Source organism: Lithobates pipiens, unplaced genomic scaffold (genome assembly GCF_037356315.1).
Source record: "Lithobates pipiens isolate NorthernLeopardFrog02 unplaced genomic scaffold, aLitPip1_a1.2 Scaffold_28, whole genome shotgun sequence".
Taxonomy (NCBI): domain Eukaryota; kingdom Metazoa; phylum Chordata; class Amphibia; order Anura; family Ranidae; genus Lithobates; species Lithobates pipiens.
Window position 1 is genome coordinate 187,209,189 of NW_027507789.1, and position 17,980 is coordinate 187,227,168.

A 17,980-nucleotide genomic window follows, 5' to 3' on the forward strand; every position below is an offset into this window, starting at 1 on the left:
ACTGGGAAACTGGTCAGGGTTGAGGGAAAGATGGATGGTGCTAAATACAGGGATATTCTTGAGCAAAACCTCTACCACTCTGTGTGTGATTTGAGGCTAGGACGGAGGTTCACCCTCCAGTAGAACAATGGCCCCAAACACACTGCTAAAGCAACACTTGAGTGGTTTAAGGGGAAACATGTAAATGTGTTGGAATGGCCTAAGCCCAGACCTCAATCCAATAGAAAATCTGTGGTCAGACTTAAAGATTGCTGTTCACAAGTGCAAACCATCCAACTTGAGGGAGCTGGAGCAGTATTGCAAGGAGGAATGGGCAAAAATCCCAGTTGTAAGATGTGGCAGGCTCATAGAGACTTATCCAAAGCGACTTGGAGCTGTGATAGCCACAAAACGTGGCTCTACAAAGTATTGACTTTAGGGGGGTGAACAGTTATGCACATTGACTTTTTCTGTTATTTTGTCCTATTTGTTGTTTGCTTCACAATAAAAAAAATCTTCAAAGTTGTGGGCATGTTCTGTAAATTAAATGATGCAAATCCTCAAACAATCCAAGTTAATTCCAGGTTGTGAGGCAACAAAACACGAAAAATGCGAAGGGGGTGAATACTTTTGCAAGGCACTGTGATTCATGTATGTGTTCATCTTCATTTTTTTTCATTAACAATTACAATGTGTTATGTATCACATTTTCTGTCTCTAGCTCTTTTATTGACTGTAGCATTTGGTTTGCTTATTACAGCAGATTGTATATGATATAAAATGAGATTTATATTATAGAGCCCCTAGGGTCTACCAATTAAACGAAGTGGCATGGGAAAAGAAGACATACAGCATACAGTATATAGAAAAAACTGTCAGGGAATTTGGCAGTGCAGACACTGCAAATGATATCTAGACAGATGTATAGATCTGAGGGAGAAACAGATGTCATGGTAAAGAACAGGCTGCGCTCCCGCTTGGGTTTTTTTTCTATATAGTCCTGAACTATTCCTGCATCTGGTGATAACGATATAGTCATTGAGCTTTAAGAATCACACCTGTTTTTCAGGCCTATTTACGTCACCAGGAGCAGGAGAGGGAGCAGGCTGAGCATGTAAGGGAGAAACAAGCTGCATTAAAGCCCGGCTCTCAACATGGTAGATCTATCTACTCAGCTCGAAGTTACAACAAGCCTTGGCGGTCTGGGATGACCATAAAAGAACAGGTAGGACTATAGCTGTTTTGTGAGAACATTGGAATGATGCATGGGGCTGTATGTAATTCTATTCACAATAAACTGAGAAAAAACAAAAATGTAAAGAAATGTAAGATTTCAGGACCTTTTCAAGAACCTCCTTAACTGCAGAAAAGCAGTACCTAGGGATTTTGGAAGGTTCCCTGACCCTGCGACTGCTGCCAGCATGAATTAAGACTGTGAGCTCTGGAATGTTAAAGCTTACAAGATGCCCTTGATTACCAAAAGAAGTCCTGTCTTCCACTAAAATTTGTAATATAGCATTTATTTTAAATTTCTATTCACTTCCTGTCTCAAAGACACAACAGAAAGAGAGTAAAAATAATTCCAATAGTTTCCAGAACAGGTGTCCTATTTGAAGATTTACTCTCAACTCTGAATCTGCTGCTTCTTACTGCCTTGGTGACCATGGTCACTAGGACAAACAGAGAAGATAACTATCTAGTTGGGACCTAAATAGCAATAAAAACTCAACAGGGTTTCTAATTCATATAAAACAAAAAAAAACTGTTTTGGTTATACATTCTCCTATTGAGTTATAGACCATAGTCTGTAAGTGTTCTGTAAAAGAGATGCGTGATGATTGATTTATGGGGGATTTGAGGGTCCCAATCATTTGTTATTAGCTGTGTAATGTTGGATTTGCAAGTTGTTGGGGAAAGAGGAAAGAGGTGGCATGATTCCCTGTGTTAGCTAGATGGGGAGCCATATTTAAAGCTCTGGTGCCAAGTGGATAAAACACTGTGAGCAAATGAGAGTCTATCCTGTTGCCAATTGGACAGCAGCAAATGGACCTGCAGCTTCATCTCAGTTTTACACTATTTCTGAGACAAAAGAACCAACAGACCTAGAGTCCATTTAGGGCAAAAGAACAGGTTAAGTGAATACCAGGCACCCTCTGGACCTTACCTCCACATAACAGCAAGCATTCAATGCAGCATTGTGGGACACAAAGTAAAGAACCACATGTTTCTACATACCCAAAGCTATCTGATGGGCTGGGGGGGAGAAAAATAATAACACCGAGCAGTACCTTCTGTCTAGCTAGCCTATTACTTTGCCCTGAATGGGTAAAGCATATGTTTGCTTTTAGAAAAACTCTGCCTGTTCTATCTGAGAGTAACATCTAAGCCCTTGTACACACGGTCGGACATTCCGACAGAAAATGTCCGATCGGACCGTGTTGTCGGATAATCTGACCGTGTGTGGGCTTTATCAGACTTTTTCCGTCGGAATGTCCGACCAACAAAGTTTGAGAGCTGGATATAACATTTTCCGACAACATGATCCGATCAGACTCAGTCTGATCGTTTGTAGAGAATTCCGATCGGACAAAGTGCCACGCATGCTCAGATCAAATTCCTAGAACAAAGCTATTGGCTACTAGCCTGAACATAGTCCCGTCATAACTAAAAAATGTCATCATGTTACGAACGATCGGATTTTCCGACAACTTTGTCCGATCGTGTGTATGCAACACCAGTTTCGGACAAAATCCGTCTGAAAAAATCCGACTGATTTTTTTTGTCGGAATGTCCGACCGTGTGTACAAGGGCTTAGACACTAGGTGCTATTGCATTTGGCTTCGAGGATACCTAAAGCATTATGAAATGAGTAATACCATACCATAACATAAGCAATAATACTATGTACCTGGGCCTCTTGAACTGTATGCACTTGCACCTAAATAGTTATTTTAATTCCACACAAAGCTGAACCACAGATTTTCACTTGCAGGGTGCAGCATTGTAGATTTTTGGACATAGAGGTTTTTAAAACATTTAAGAAAATCTATTACTGATGGATGATTATCAGCAATGCGGGTCTATATGTTAGCAAAGTTGGGAAGAAAAATAGAAGCACGAGTTTCAAGCGAGAACAAACAGCTCTTACCAAACACTACACTCAGTGAGAGATCTGACAGTTCTAACGCATCATAATTATTTTATTCACTGATTATAATTATCTCTTGTATACAAGTTAAGGGGATGGAAAACACACCCAATCTGAAATGTTTAAAATAAAGTCTATAACAAATGGTTAAGGTGGCATGAGTTTTCTCAACTAAGATCAATGTCTTCAGAGGATTGTATAATTTTCAGAATGTGCTGATTCTCCATAGCTGCATTTCAGCGAGTCTGACCACAGCAAATAATTTATAGTGTGTGACACATATTAAGCCAGAAAATATGCCATCCCCAATGACACTGTGACAATGCTATAAAATATAGCAATCTATATCATAGAGATAGAGATGACTAACACATCACAGCAAAACTGTACTACACTGAGTATTAAGCAAAATTCACATGCCTTGAAGGCCCAGGTCATCTAATGCCCAGGGTATAGATGGCAAACTGTGCCAAGCTCCCCTTTCCCTCTAAATTCCCCTCACCGCTAAGCCCCCCCCCCCCCCATTCAGTTTTTTACACAAGTCAATGCCAAGACAGGAAAATGTTTAAACATTATAATATAATGTCCTGAGTATACACATATATTTAATGAGCAGTGAGTGTATTGCACATATAGTATGTAACAGTGGGGTTGATTTACTAAAACTGTAGAGTGCCAAATCTGATGCATCTGTGCATGGTAGCCAATCAGCTTCTAACTTCAGCTTGTTCAATTAAGCGTTGCCAAAAAAATCGGGAAGCTGATTGGTTTCTATGCACAGCTGCACCAGATTTTACATTCTCCACTTTTAGTAAATCAACCCCAGTGTGTACATGTTCATGAAAGCAGTTTCTGTGTTATATGTGTAGTTTAACCAATGTGTATCACATGCAGTTGTGAACAGGGATACTATGAAAACTGTGAGCTTATTACACAAGTAGTGTATATGTCTGGGAACACAACAGCGAAGTTTAGGCCAGATAGACAGAAAATGGCCGACATTCGGTGAGTGTGTACAGCAGCCTGTTCAACAAAAGCTGGTAAACCTGCTAATCCGATTAGTTCTTGCAGCCATTGGCTGACCAGTGTGTTCTGGCTGGGATGGCAGTCCCCCTGTCAGAACACAGTTTAGGCCAGATAGACAGAAACTGTCCGACATTCGGTCAGTGTGTGCAGCAGCCTGTTCAACAAAAGCTGGTAAACCCGCTAATCCGATTAGTTCTTGCAGCCATTGGCTGACCAGTTATTCTGGCTGGGATGGCAGTCCCCCTGTCAGAACACAAGGGCACAGAGGGCATATTGCTGCACCAACATCCCTTGTGCTAGTACGACGATCTCCTAATTTTTGTTTTCGTTCAACTCGGTGGGTTGTACACAAAAAAAAAATTGTGTGTAGCTGGCTTATGTTGTGTAAATATATAGAGAGAGAGGCAGAGAGATTGCTTTAAATTGAGTGTGTATATATAATATGGAGGTAAGGGATGGCACATACAGTACAACCCCTTTTTCCAAAAATGCCACAGTGGCTAACTTTTATATTTGCCCCTTTGCCATCTCACTATATCAGGATTATACTGAAAAAAGTTAGCCACTATAAAAAGGCCTTACAAAGCAGAAAGGTTGGATATAAATGGCCGGAGTGATCCAGATAATTGAAACAAGTCTCGGATTAACGAACTGAGAGAGTGCAATATAAACTGAATTTATATCTCACCTTTCTGCTTTGTAAGGCCTTTTTATAGTGGGCAACTTTTATATTTGCCCCATTGCCATCTCACTATATCAGGATTATACTGAAAACATATGTATATATTTTTTAGGATTATACTACTAACATTTATGACACCAATTAATATCTGGAGTTAAATGGAGAGACAGTATGGCCTGTAATTGCATTTACATTGTTCTAGACAAATTTGTTTCAACACCCAGTCCTCCTTTTCATGTGTGTGAAAGTTTTTGAGGACTAAACCTGACCGCAATCTAGATTAGACACAATTGGTTAGGTGACCATGATTTATGTGTATAAAAGATAGATTGGGGGTCAGTAGTCATACAGCTATAACTAAGCGCCATTAACAGTACGCAACGTATCATCTGTACCTGAGCCTCTGTTGGGGTATGGACTAAGTTTTATCATTAAAGGTATTATATCAGAGTGCGGCTGTCCAACTTGATTTCTCTTGTTATCGTCTTTGCTGAGCCAGCACCCTCCATCTCCTGAAACACAAGGATGGTGTGAACACGGGGCCATCACCTGGAGCAGTAATCCTTTTGACCTTTATACAGAGGAGTCGGAGCTGCAGAATCACGTGCCCAGACCAGATTAAAAAAGGTAAGTATACGGATCCTTTTTATGCAGAGTATGCAGGGTAGGTAGGTCGAGGGGGAAGGGATATTTTTAAGAATAGTTGGTGTTGGGCTTTACTATCACTTTAAATATTATACTTTACTGATCTCTGGTCCCAGGGGTCATTAAAAGAGAGCAAGCTGCACTAAGCTCTCGCTCCTGTATCAAGCAGGGATGTGAAAGAAGGAAGTTGCTTGACTACTGATGACAGGGCTAGGTGCTAGGACAGGGAGACTACAGTACATCTGTCCCCGCAGCCAAATAGAAGGTGGACTAGGCTGCAGCTCCCCTGACATGAAAACAATGCATCCGGGCAGCTGCCCCTCTAGCACCATTTGCCCCACTTGCCCAGGCCCTGCCCAAATGAAAAAGAGACTAAAGTTATTTTTTTTTGGGGGGGGGGGGGTTCAAACTACTTCCTGACCCAGTATCACACCTGGAAGTAAATGCATTTCCTCAAAAGGGCTAAGGATAGCAACAAAAACCCAGCATATCTAAGGATCTAGCCCTTCTTGTCCCAGTGAAACAACAGCAGTTGGGGCAGCAATTTTTCTGCAAAGCAGAAGGACATTTCTAGGACACTGAAATGTGAACAATAGCCTGGCAACTCTTAAGCTGGCCTAGCACATCACAAATGTCTGCTGATTTCTGCTTAATTGTCTGAGATTCGAGCTTTGAGTAGCCCTGTTGGCACCACAAGGTTCAACAAAAGTCAAAAGAGCCAGATGAAAGTTGTCGACCAAACAGTGACTACTTCCAGTCAGATGCAGTCACTGTTTGAGTGTTTAGCCCCTTCTAGCTCTGGTGGTTGCTGAATACCATAGCCAGTAGGGAAGACTGCTTCATCCAAGCAGTTTAGCCTGAATAAAGGAAATGATTGGATTGATTGATGGATTCATACAGCTTGCAAACAAACCATATAAGGCTGATGGGGTGCTTACAACAGCTTTTATTTACAGTGCCTTGCGAAAGTATTCGGCCCCTTTGAACTTTTCAACCTTTTGCCACATTTCAGGCTTCAAACTTAAAGATATAACATTTTTATTTTTTGTGAAGAATCACCAACAAGTGGGACACAATTGTGAAGTGAAACGAAATCTATTGGATTTTTGAAACTTTTTTAACTAATAAAAAAATGAAAAGTGGGGCGTTAATACTTTGTAGAGCCACCTTTTGCTGCGATTACAGCTGCAAGTCGCTTGGGGTATGTCTCTATCAGTTTTGCACATCGAGAGACTGAAATTCTTGCCCATTCTTCCTTGCAAAACAGCTCGAGCTCAGTGAGGTTGGATGGAGAGCGTTTGTGAACAGCAGTTTTCAGCTCTTTCCACAGATTCTCGATTGGATTCAGGTCTGGACTTTGACTTGGCCATTCTAACACCTGGATACGTTTATTTGTGAACCATTCCTTTGTAGATTTTGCTGTATGTTTGGGATCATTGTCTTGTTGGAAGATAAATCTCCGCCCCAGTTTCAGGTCTTTTGCAGACTCCAACAGGTTTTCATCCAGAATGGTTCTGTATTTGGCTGCATCCATCTTCCCCTCAATTTTAACCATCTTCCCTGTCCCTGCTGAAGAAAAGCAGGCCCAAACCATGATGCTGCCACCACCATGTTTGACAGTGGGGATGGTGTGTTGAGGGTGATGAGCTGTGTTGCTTTTACGCCAAACATCGTTTTGCATTGTGGGCAAAAAGTTTGATTTTGGTTTCATCTGACCAGAGCACCTTCTTCAACATGTTTGGTGTGTCTCCCAGGTGGCTTGTGGCAAACTTTAGACGAGACTTTTTATGGATATCTTTGAGAAATGGCTTTCTTCTTGCCACTCTTCCATAAAGGCCAGATTTGTGCAGTGTACAACTGATTGTTGTCCTATGGACAGACTCTCCCACCTCAGCTGTAGTTCTCTGCAGTTCATCCAGAGTGATCATGGGCCTCTTGGCTGCATCTCTGATCAGTCTTCTCCTTGTCTGAGCTGAAAGTTTAGAGGGACGGCCAGGTCTTGGTAGATTTGCAGTGGTCTGATACTCCTTCCATTTCAAAATGATCGCTTGCACAGTGCTCCTTGGGATGTTTAAAGCTTGGGAAATCTTTTTGTATCCAAATCCGGCTTTAAACTTCTCCACAACAGCATTACGGACCTGCCTGGTGTGTTCCTTGGTCTTCATGATGCTCTATGCGCTTTCAACAGAACCCTGAGACTATCACAGAGCAGGAGCATTTATACAGAGACTTGATACACACAGGTGGATTCTATTTATCACCATCAGTCATTTAGGACAACATTGGATCATTCAGAGATCCTCGCTGAACTTCTGGAGTGAGTTTGCTGCACTGAAAGTAAAAGGGACGAATAATTTTGCACGCACCACTTCACAGTTTTTTATTTGCTAAAAAAGTTTAAAATATCCAATATATTTCGTTCCACTTCACAATTGTGTCCCACTTGGTGATTCTTCACAAAAAATTAAAATGTCATATCTTTATGTTTGAAGCCTGAAATGTGGCAAAAGGTTCAAAAGTTCCAGGGGGCCGAATACTTTCGCAAGGCACTGTATATGTTGTAAACCTTTTCTTAAAAAAGAAAAAACTGCTGTTTTTGCTGCTTAAAATGTTATCTAGTATTGAGCTTAACCTTATTAATACCTCCCAACATTTTGAGATGGGAATGAGGGACACCTACTAACAAACATAAGTAGGCATAGAACATGCCCCCTGCCACACCCCCATAAAAGAGAATTTAACCCCCAAAAAATTATTATTAAATCTACAAGGTTTTTTTTTGCCACTACTATTCCTTGACATTGACTTTTAAAAAGTACAAATGCAGCAATTTAAAAATGGAATAACAGGTTTAGCACTGGGAAACACTTTTTGAAAGATAAAAAGTGCATTTTATATACACCCAGGCCCGGATTGGCCATAGGGCAAACTGGGCAATTACCCGGTGGGCCGCGGCCGCCGGGGCCGCCATGCTGTAAGTACATGTGGGGCACAAGGCTCTTTGAGCCCACGCTGCTCATGCAGCCTCTCCACAGCCGCCGAGCTGCCAGTTAAACTCAGCTCATCGGCGCCGGAGAAATGTAAACATAGAGGGGGTGGAGCTAGATGTGAAGCCTTCAGCCGTATAGGTCGGCCATCGGTGGCAGCCTGCCAGGGGGCGTGACTGTGAAGGGGAGGAGCCAGAGCAAACACCTATATCTACTCGCAACTAATTAATTCAAAATGTACACCTTCTAAAGTGCAAGCAATATCCAATCAAGTGCAATGTGAATAACTGAATAGAATAAATAATCCAAGCATAGAAACATACAAATAAAGTGCATGAAGTGCAAAGAAATGAATAAATAATTAAAGTCCGAAAAAATCCAAAGTGCCTCAATCTACAACATCAAAAATATCTGTATTCAATCATGCAGTCTGTAAGTCCACACACTGCCATACAGTAAACAGACTACATGAGCGGAGAAGTGATTCCACCGGTGGTCTTGTGAATCCTCAGAAATAAGGTGTTCACACACTAGGTGCAATGGCTACCTTACCTCACTGCTGTAAGGTAAACAGCATTTGTTAATTCCAACAGGTAAAGTGTTGCTGTCAGCTGGTGTAAGTACTGTAGGCAGTTCCCTCTAGGTGCTCAGCCATAAACCGTAAGTAATATTCATAGAGGAAAAAAAGGAGCTCCAATGGTGAAGTAAGTATCAATATTTCTACTTTATTATAAAAAGGACATAGTCCTGGGTACTCACATTTAATCACAAAAACACAGCATAAAACGAACGAGCACCGCGCTCGTACTCCGGACGTCACTTCCGGTGTCCTCCTATCTCTCCTAAAGTGTTCCTGTATTCCTATGCGTATCGTCACTGGTCATGTGACTTCATCACTGGTCATGTGACTTCATCAAACTACAAATAAGGCATAGTTCCCAACTGTCCCTTGAAATCAGGGACAGTTGGGAACTGTGCCTTATTTGTAGTTTAAAGTTCATCCAAAACTATATTTTAATATAAGACTATCCTTTCCACAGATTGACAATGCAGGTGTGTGATTTCCAGCAGAAGGAACAATGTGGTTAGCCTGTTAACCACTTGCCGACCGCCCTATAGAAGATATACTGCTGCAGGGTGGCCTCTGTGCACAGGATTGTGTGTGTGTGTGTGTGTGTGTGTATTCACATATATATATATATATATATATATATATATATATATATATATATATATATATATACATACATATACAGTATCTCACAAAAGTGAGTACACCCCTCACATTTTTGGAAATATTTTATTATATCTTTTCATGTGACAATACTGAAGAAATGACACTTTGCTACAACGTAAAGTAGAGAGTGTACAGCTTGTATAACAGTGTAAATTTGCTGTCCTCTCAAAAATAACTTAACACACAGCAATTAATGTCTAAACCACTGACAACAAAAGCGAGTACACCCCTAAGTGAAAATATCCAAATTGGGGCCAAAGTGGCAATATTTTGTGTGGCCACCATTATTTTCCAGCATTGCCTTAACTCTCTTGGGCATGGAGTTCACCAAAGCTTCACAGATTGCCACCGGAATCCTCTTCCACTCCTCCATGATGACATCACGGAGCTGGTGGATGTTAGAGACCTTGCGCTCCACCACCTTCCATTTGAGATTGCCCCACAGATGCTCAATAGGGTTTAGGTTTGGAGACATGCTTGGCCAGTCCACCACTTTTGCCCTCAGCTTCTTTACCAAGACAGTGGTTGTCTTGGAGGTGTGTTTAGGGTCCTTATGTTGGAATACTGCCCTGAGGCCCAGTCTCCAAAGGGAGGGGGATCATGCTCTACTTCATTATGTCACAGTACATGTTGGCATTCATGGTTCCCTCAATGAACTGTAGCTCCCCAGTGCCGGCAGCACTCATGCAGCCCCAGACCATGGCATTCCCACCACCATGCTTGACTGTAGGCAAGACACACTTATCTATGTGCTCCTCATCTGGTTGCCACCACGCACGCCTGACACCATCTGAACCAAATACGTTTATCTTGGTCTCATCAGACCACAGGACATGGTTCCAGTAATCCAATTCCTTAGTCTGCTTGTCTTCAGCAAACTGTTAGCGGGCTTTCTTGTGCATCATCTTTAGAAGAGGCTTCCTTCTGGGGCAACAGCCATGCAGACCAAATTGATGCAGTGTGCGACTGACAGGCTGACCCCCCACCCCTTCAACCACTGTAGCAATGCTGGCAGCATTCATACATTTATTTCACAAAGACAACCTCTGGATATGATGCTGAGCACGTGCACTCAAGTTCTTTGGTCAACCATGGTGAGGCTCCTTCTGAGTGTAACCTGTCCTGTTAAACCACTGTATGCTCTTGGCCACCGTGCTGAGCTCAGTTTCAAGGACTTTGCAATCTTTTTTATAGCCTAGGCCATCTTTATGTAGAGCAAAAATTATTTTTTTCAGATCCTCAGGGAGTTCTTTGCCCTGAGGTGCCATGTTGAGCTTCCAGTGACCAGTATGAGTGAGCACAATAACACCAATTTGAACACACCTACTCCCCATTCACACCTGAGTGTTACCACAAGTAACATGACAATAGGGAGGGAAAATGGCTAATTGGGCCCAATTTTGGACATTTTGCCGTGGAGGTGTACTCACTTTTGTTGCCAACGGTTTAGACATTGATGGCTATGTAAAATAAAATTAAAAATATAAGTGTAGCGCTGTTAATCTGTTATCTGAAATATCAAATTATATTCAAATAAATCAATTGTGTCTTCAGCAGATTATGTGCACACCTTCACCAGCCATTATACCTGCTCACCTCATACATGAGTCAAAAAGAAAGAAAGGAGTTTTTTTGAGTCTTCCTGACTCATGTATGAGGTGAGCAGGTATAACGGCTGGTGAAGGTGTGCACATAATCTGCTGAAGACATGATCTACACAGTGATGGATGATATATGAATTGAGAAGTCACAATAATTGAGAAGTCACATTTGTTTTTATTTATTTTTTTTTTTTTTTAATATAAGTTGATATCACTGGATATCACATGATAGCTTAATAGCGCTGCACTTATATTTTTCATTTTATTTTATATGTTGTATGGTGAGGTGAGTTCACTGGAAGTGTCAGTAACTGTGGAGTACTAATTAGTAAACTTTATAGTTTAATCATAGCACATAACACTTTAGGTAGCACATAACACTTTAGGTAGGTAGCGCTAATTATCTTTTATACACGATTAATGGCTGTGTGTTGAGTTATTTTGAGGAGACAGCAAATTGACACTGTTATACAAGCTATACACTACATTACATTATAGCAAAGTGTCATTTCTTCAGTGTTGTCACATGAAAATATATAATAAAATATTTACAAAAATGTGAGGGGTGTACTCACTTTTGTGGGATACTGTATATACGGGATCCTGCACTTCCGGGTAATGGGCATGAATGCGTGCCACCGACGGCTGGCTGCTGCTGTGTATAATTATAGACAGTGGGAGCAAATGCCACAGACTCGATGTCCCCCAGCACCCGCCAATCATTCGGTAAAGAGGAAGAACGCCAGTCTGCCTATGTAAACAAGGCAGATTATCGTTCTGTCAGTAGAGAAGGCATGGACCCTGAGCTCCTCAAAAGCAAGGACATGGATCCATGTCTTCCCCTAGTAAAAGCACCTCCCGCACTGTACAATAACACTGGCTAGGCACACAGTTAACCCTTTGATCGCCCCTGATGTTAACCCCTTCCCTGCCTGTGTCATTAGTACAGTGACAGTGCATATTTCTAGCACTGATCACTGTATTAGTGTCACTGGTTCCCAAAAAAGTGTCAGCTAATGTCAGATTTGTCCGCCGCAATATCGCAGTCCATCTATAAGTCGCTGATCACAGCCATTACTAGTAAAAATGATTAAATAAATATGAATTCCATAAATATATCCCATAGTTTGCAGGCGCTATAACTTTTGTGCAAACTAATCAATATACGCTTATTGGGATTTTATTACCAAAAATATGTAGCAGAATACATATTGGCCTAAATTGATTAAAAATGTTTAAAATGTTTACATTTTTTATTGGATATGTTTTATAGCAGAAATGTTTATAGCCCAAAAAAAGAGAAAACTATTTGTGTGTAAAAAAGGACATACATTTTATTTGGGTAAAGTGTCGCACTGTGCAATTGTCAGTTAAAGTAATGCAGTGCAATAATGCAAAAATTGGCTTGGTCGTGAAGGGGGGGGGGGGGGGATAAAAATCTTCTGGCTCTGAAGAAGAAAGAACAGGTAATACAATTATTACAGACAGGACTCCTGAAAGCAAAAAATGGCTGTGTTAATGCTAGCAGTAGTCTACATCAGGGGTCTCTAAACTGCGGCCCGAGGGCCAGATGTGGCCCCTTTCTAGCCTTTATCTGGCCCTTGGGGCACAATTCATCCAAGTGATATGAGGCACCATTCCTTCCACTAACACCAACAATGGGGCACTATATCTTCCACTGATACCAATGATGGGATACTATTCCTCCTACTAATAGGGAGAGTACTCCTCCTCCTACTGACCACCAACCCTGAGGCCATGTTTATTCTCACCGATGCTGGGCCCGTAACATTTTCTGCCCCTGCTGTCCCAAATTCCGGCCCTCCTAAAGTCTGAAGGACAATAAAGTGGCCCTTTGTTTGAGAAGTTTGGAAACTCCCGGTCTACATCATATTTGTCATTTCTGATTTTGCCAATAGTTACCCATATTTTTCTTTAATTTGGGGAGTACTGTGGGATACAAAGATCAAAATATAGATATGTTTTTGTATCTCAGTATACAGTTTATATGAAAAGAAAACACTGCATGTTTTTTTTTTCCTTTTCATAAACAAACTGATTTGTAAAACCGAAATTAAGAACTGCATGACATTTTTATAGGAAATGTATCTCTTGTTTATAAGTTATACCAGCAAACAACTCAGACACCTACACAAAATAAGAAAGAAAAAAAAAAAACAGACAAAACAAAAGTAATCTGTTAATTTAATACAGTGTGAACACATTTAAGTGTTAATCACTGCACCCAACAAAAATAGATCGTGAGATTATTAAATGTGAAGCCAATGAGGTTTTGTGTGATTAATTATAATACACCATTCAAGGTTGTGTAATCTAATTTTCATGTGTGTGGGGGATAAATTGCAATGCTTTATTTATACATAGCTATGTAATGTAACCCCCCCCCCCAAACACTGTGTGAGATGGTGTAGGTTTCTTCGGATGCTTTTTCATTGCAGGACACAGTAGTGATGTGGCAACTGGTGAAAGGAACAACAGTTCCCAGCATGGAATATGCCATCTGACACATATAGTATATCTAAAAAATAATTGAAAAGACTTCATCCTCCCTTTAAATGCGCTATATTTGCCTGGAACATGATTCACTTTAATAATATTCTTCTGCTATATAGATTCCTGGGAGGCTGGGAGATGAGAATGGTGACATGAAACATCAGTACATCAGCACTGTGTCCAAACTACCCTCTATAAAAAATGACAAAGAACCTATAGGAAAGAAAGCTGTATTGCATTCGAGTACTGTCAACAAAACACAGAAATCAAATACAGGTAAGCTGGCTACCATGTTAGGATACATTTGTAAAGTACAAAATGATGGATTGTGCTTAAAACATGCTGAAGTATTTTTGTGTTCCTGGTGTTAATGTTAAGACTTCACACATATGCATAGAACATTTCACAGTAGTCTTTGAAGGAAGCAGCAATCTGATATACCAACAGTAGTCAAACACCAATATCTAGGACAGCCTTTCTCAACCAGGGTCCTACGGAACCTTGAGGTTCCTCCAGAGGTTGCTAAGGATTCCTTGAGCAATGAGCAACTTCTATCTCTCAGATGAGAAACCACTGACAACAGTTATCATTTTAGCTACAATATCTTTAGACATGGAGGATTCTTCCTACTGACCCTAAATGTAAGGATCATCTTCTTCATTTTTTTTTTTAGCAGGGGCTCCCAGAGACCAGAAAGGTATTTGAAGGGTTCCTCCTTGTTAAATAGAATGAGAAAAGCTGATCTGGGGCAAATGGTGAATGGAAACAAATTAACCTACACAAACCATAATGAGAATATGCAGATAGCATCTCTGTGGGGATAGGAACACAAAACAGCAGGTCACTTCAACTACAATGATACTTATACTTAGTTTTTTTTTTTTGGGTGTGGGGGGGGGGGGGGGGGGGGAATGGAAGATGCAACTGAGCTGGTATAAAACAATCAAGCAGTGTTCTGCAAGTTCAAACAACACTTAACCCCAGATGTAATAATATTTTAGGGATTTATGGATCAGTGGCCCCGAATCCACACAGTCTGTGTTCAGGGCCGTACACCTGCACCCACACATCTGTCAAATTAGGACCTGTGGATGTGTTCATACAGCTGCTGGTCTCCATGACGTAACATAGGCTGCCTGCTCACACCTTCAGGCAGCTCTAGCCACATAAACTGTCAACTGTAGACTGTACAGGCCACAGTCCCTGTGTGAAGAACCCCAAGACCTCATTCACACCATTCACATACAGACATTTAGCTTAATTTTTATAAATCAGTATAGTTTTATCCTTTAGATTTAGTGGGAATTTTGTAAGTTACATTGTGTTTGTGTCTGTTAACCACTTACAGATCGGACCATTTTGCTGGTCAAAGACCAGACCACTGTTTGCGATTCGGCACTGCGTCGCTTTAACTGACAATTGCGCGGTCGTGCGACGTGGCTCCCAAATAAAATTGACGTCCTTTTTTTCCCACAAATAGAGCTTTATTTTGGTGGTATTTGATCACCCCTGCGGTTTTTATTTTTTGCGCTATAAACAAAAATAGCGACAATTTTGAAAAAAACGCATTATTTTTAACTTTTTGTTATAATAAATATCCCCCAAAAATATTAAAAAAAAATTTTTTTTCCCTCAATTTAGGCCGATACGTATTCTTCTACATATTTTTGGTAAAAAAAATCGCAATAAGCGATTATTGATTGGTTTGCGCAAAAGTTATAGCATTTACAAAATAGGGATAGTTTTATAGCATTTTTATTAATAATTTTTTATTATTTTTTTGTTTACTAGTAATGGCGGCGATCAGCGATTTTTATTGTGACTGCGACATTGTGGGGGACCCATCGGACATTTTTGACACATTTTTGGACCATTGTCATTTATACAGTAATCACTGCTATATAAATGCAGTGATTCCTGTGTAAATGACACTGGCAGTGAAGGGGTTAACCAGTTGGTGGCAGTGTAGGGGTTAAGTGTTCCTAGGGGTGTGTTACTAACTGTGGGGGGGTTGGGCTTTCATTTAGTGAACACTGATCTCTGCTCCAATCACATGGAGCAGAGATCAGCGTCACTAGTTGCTAGGGCAAAATGGAGAAATGCTGTTTACACAGCATTTCCTCCATTCAGCCGCCCCGTGAGACGATTGCGGGTATCCCCGCGGCGATCGAGTCCGTGGGACCCGCGACCGGACTCACGGGGGTCCCGACCAGCGCGGGAGAGCGCCGCCGGCGGCGCGCTCCCGATGGCAGGGCGGCATTGAAGATTGGACGTACCTGTACGCCAATATGCCTGCCTGGGCCATTCTGTCGACGTACATCGGCGTGCGCTGGTCGGGAACAGGTTAATATGATTTTGTGCATTATTAGCAAAAATATAGATTTGATCGTTTCCGGGGTTGGGATGGTGTTCTTCTTAACTAGATGCTGATCGCCGACCGTCAAATGACGGGCAGGTGGCGCACCTATTGTGGCGGGAGGCCGTCACATGACGGCCTCCCGTTTAAACAGGGAATGCGCGCGATCGTGCGCGCGCATCCCTGTTTCTTCGGTGGCGGCGTGTCACGGAGACACCGCTCGCCACCGAACGGGGTGAACAGCCATTGGTTATGGCTGTTTACCATGTGATCGGCCGTGATGAAGTCACGGCCGATCACACATGGTCACACCCCGGCTGTGCACGGCGCATGCGCGCTGCGCGTGCACGTCGGTGGCGGCGTGTTCCTCGGGAACACTGCTCATCACCGACGCTGGTAAACAGCCATTGGCCGGCTGTTTACCCACGTGATCGGCTGTGATCCTTTCACAGCCGATCACTAAAATGTAAACAAACCGCCGTAACGTGATGTTACCGGGTTGTTCTCCTCCTCACACACCGATCGTGTGTGAGGAGGAGATTGCGGTAACATCTCGTTACCGCCTAGTGTACACCAATCACACTGATTGGCCCCCCCCAATAAAGAGGACCTGTCACCACCCCTCATAGTACCTGTCAATCACAGTCCATCAGAGTACCTGTCACAGTCCATCAGAGTATTTGAGTACCTGTCACAGCCCATCAGAGTACCCGAGTACCTGTCCCAGCCCATCAGAGTACCCGAGTACCTGTCCCAGCCCATCAGAGTACCCGAGTACCTGTCCCAGCCCATCAGAGTACCCGAGTACCTGTCCCAGCCCATCAGAGTACCCGAGTACCTGTCACAGCACATCAGAGTACCCGAGTACCTGTCACAGCACATCTGAGTACCTGAGTACCTGTCACGGCCCATCAGAGTACCCGAGTACCTGTCACGGCACATCAGGGTACCCGAGTACCTGTCACGGTCCATCAGAGTACCTGTCACAGTTCATCGGGGTACCCGAGTACCTATCACGGCCCATCAGGGTACCCGAGTACCTGTCACGGTCCATCAGAGTACCCGAGTACCTGTCACAGTCCATCAGAGTACCTGAGTACCTGTCACAGTCCATCATGGTACCCGAGTACCTGTCACAGTCCATCAGGGTACCCGAGTACCTGTCACAGTCCATCAGAGTACCCGAGTACCTGTCACAGTCCATCATGGTACCCAAGTATCTGTCACGGTTCAACAGTGTACCCGAGTACCTGTCACAGCCCATCATAGTACCCGAGTACCTGTCACAACCCATCAAAGTACCCGAGTAGCTGTCACAGCCCATCAGAGTACCCGAGTACCTGTCACAGCACATCAGAGTACCCGAGTACCTGTCCCAGTCCATCTGAGTACCCGAGTACCTGTCACAGTTCATCTGAGTAACTGAGTACCTGTCACAGTTCATCTTAGTACCCGAGTACCTGTCACAGTTCATCTGAGTACCCGAGTACCTGTCACAGTTCATCTGAGTACCCGAGTACCTGTCACAGTTCATCTGAGTACCTGTCACAGTTCATCTCAGTACCCAAGTACCTGTCACAGTCCATATGAGTACCTGTCACTGCCCTTCAGAGTACCCAAATACCAGTCACCAAGCCAACAGAGTACCTGTCACCAGGCCATCAGAGTACCCGAGTACCTGTCACCAGGCCATCAGGGTACCCGAGTACCTGTCACCAGGCCATCAGAGTACCCCGAGTACCTGTCACCAGGCCATCAGAGTACCCGAGTACCTGTCACCAGGCCATCAGAGTACCAGAGTACCT

At 42.5% G+C, this 17,980-nt stretch overlaps 1 protein-coding gene across 5 annotated transcripts in view; it reads left to right on the top strand.

Moving 5' to 3' along the window:
* The window catches only part of MARCHF10 (membrane associated ring-CH-type finger 10), a 78,933-nt gene that overhangs the window by 20,352 nt on the left and 40,601 nt on the right, over positions 1–17,980 (top strand). For all 5 annotated transcript variants that reach the window (XM_077460134.1, XM_077460135.1, XM_077460136.1 and 2 more), the window contains exons 3-4: positions 1,049–1,204; positions 13,939–14,095. In XM_077460134.1, coding sequence (XP_077316260.1) covers positions 1,049–1,204; positions 13,939–14,095 — 313 coding nt within the window. The remainder of the gene's footprint in view (positions 1–1,048; positions 1,205–13,938; positions 14,096–17,980) is intronic.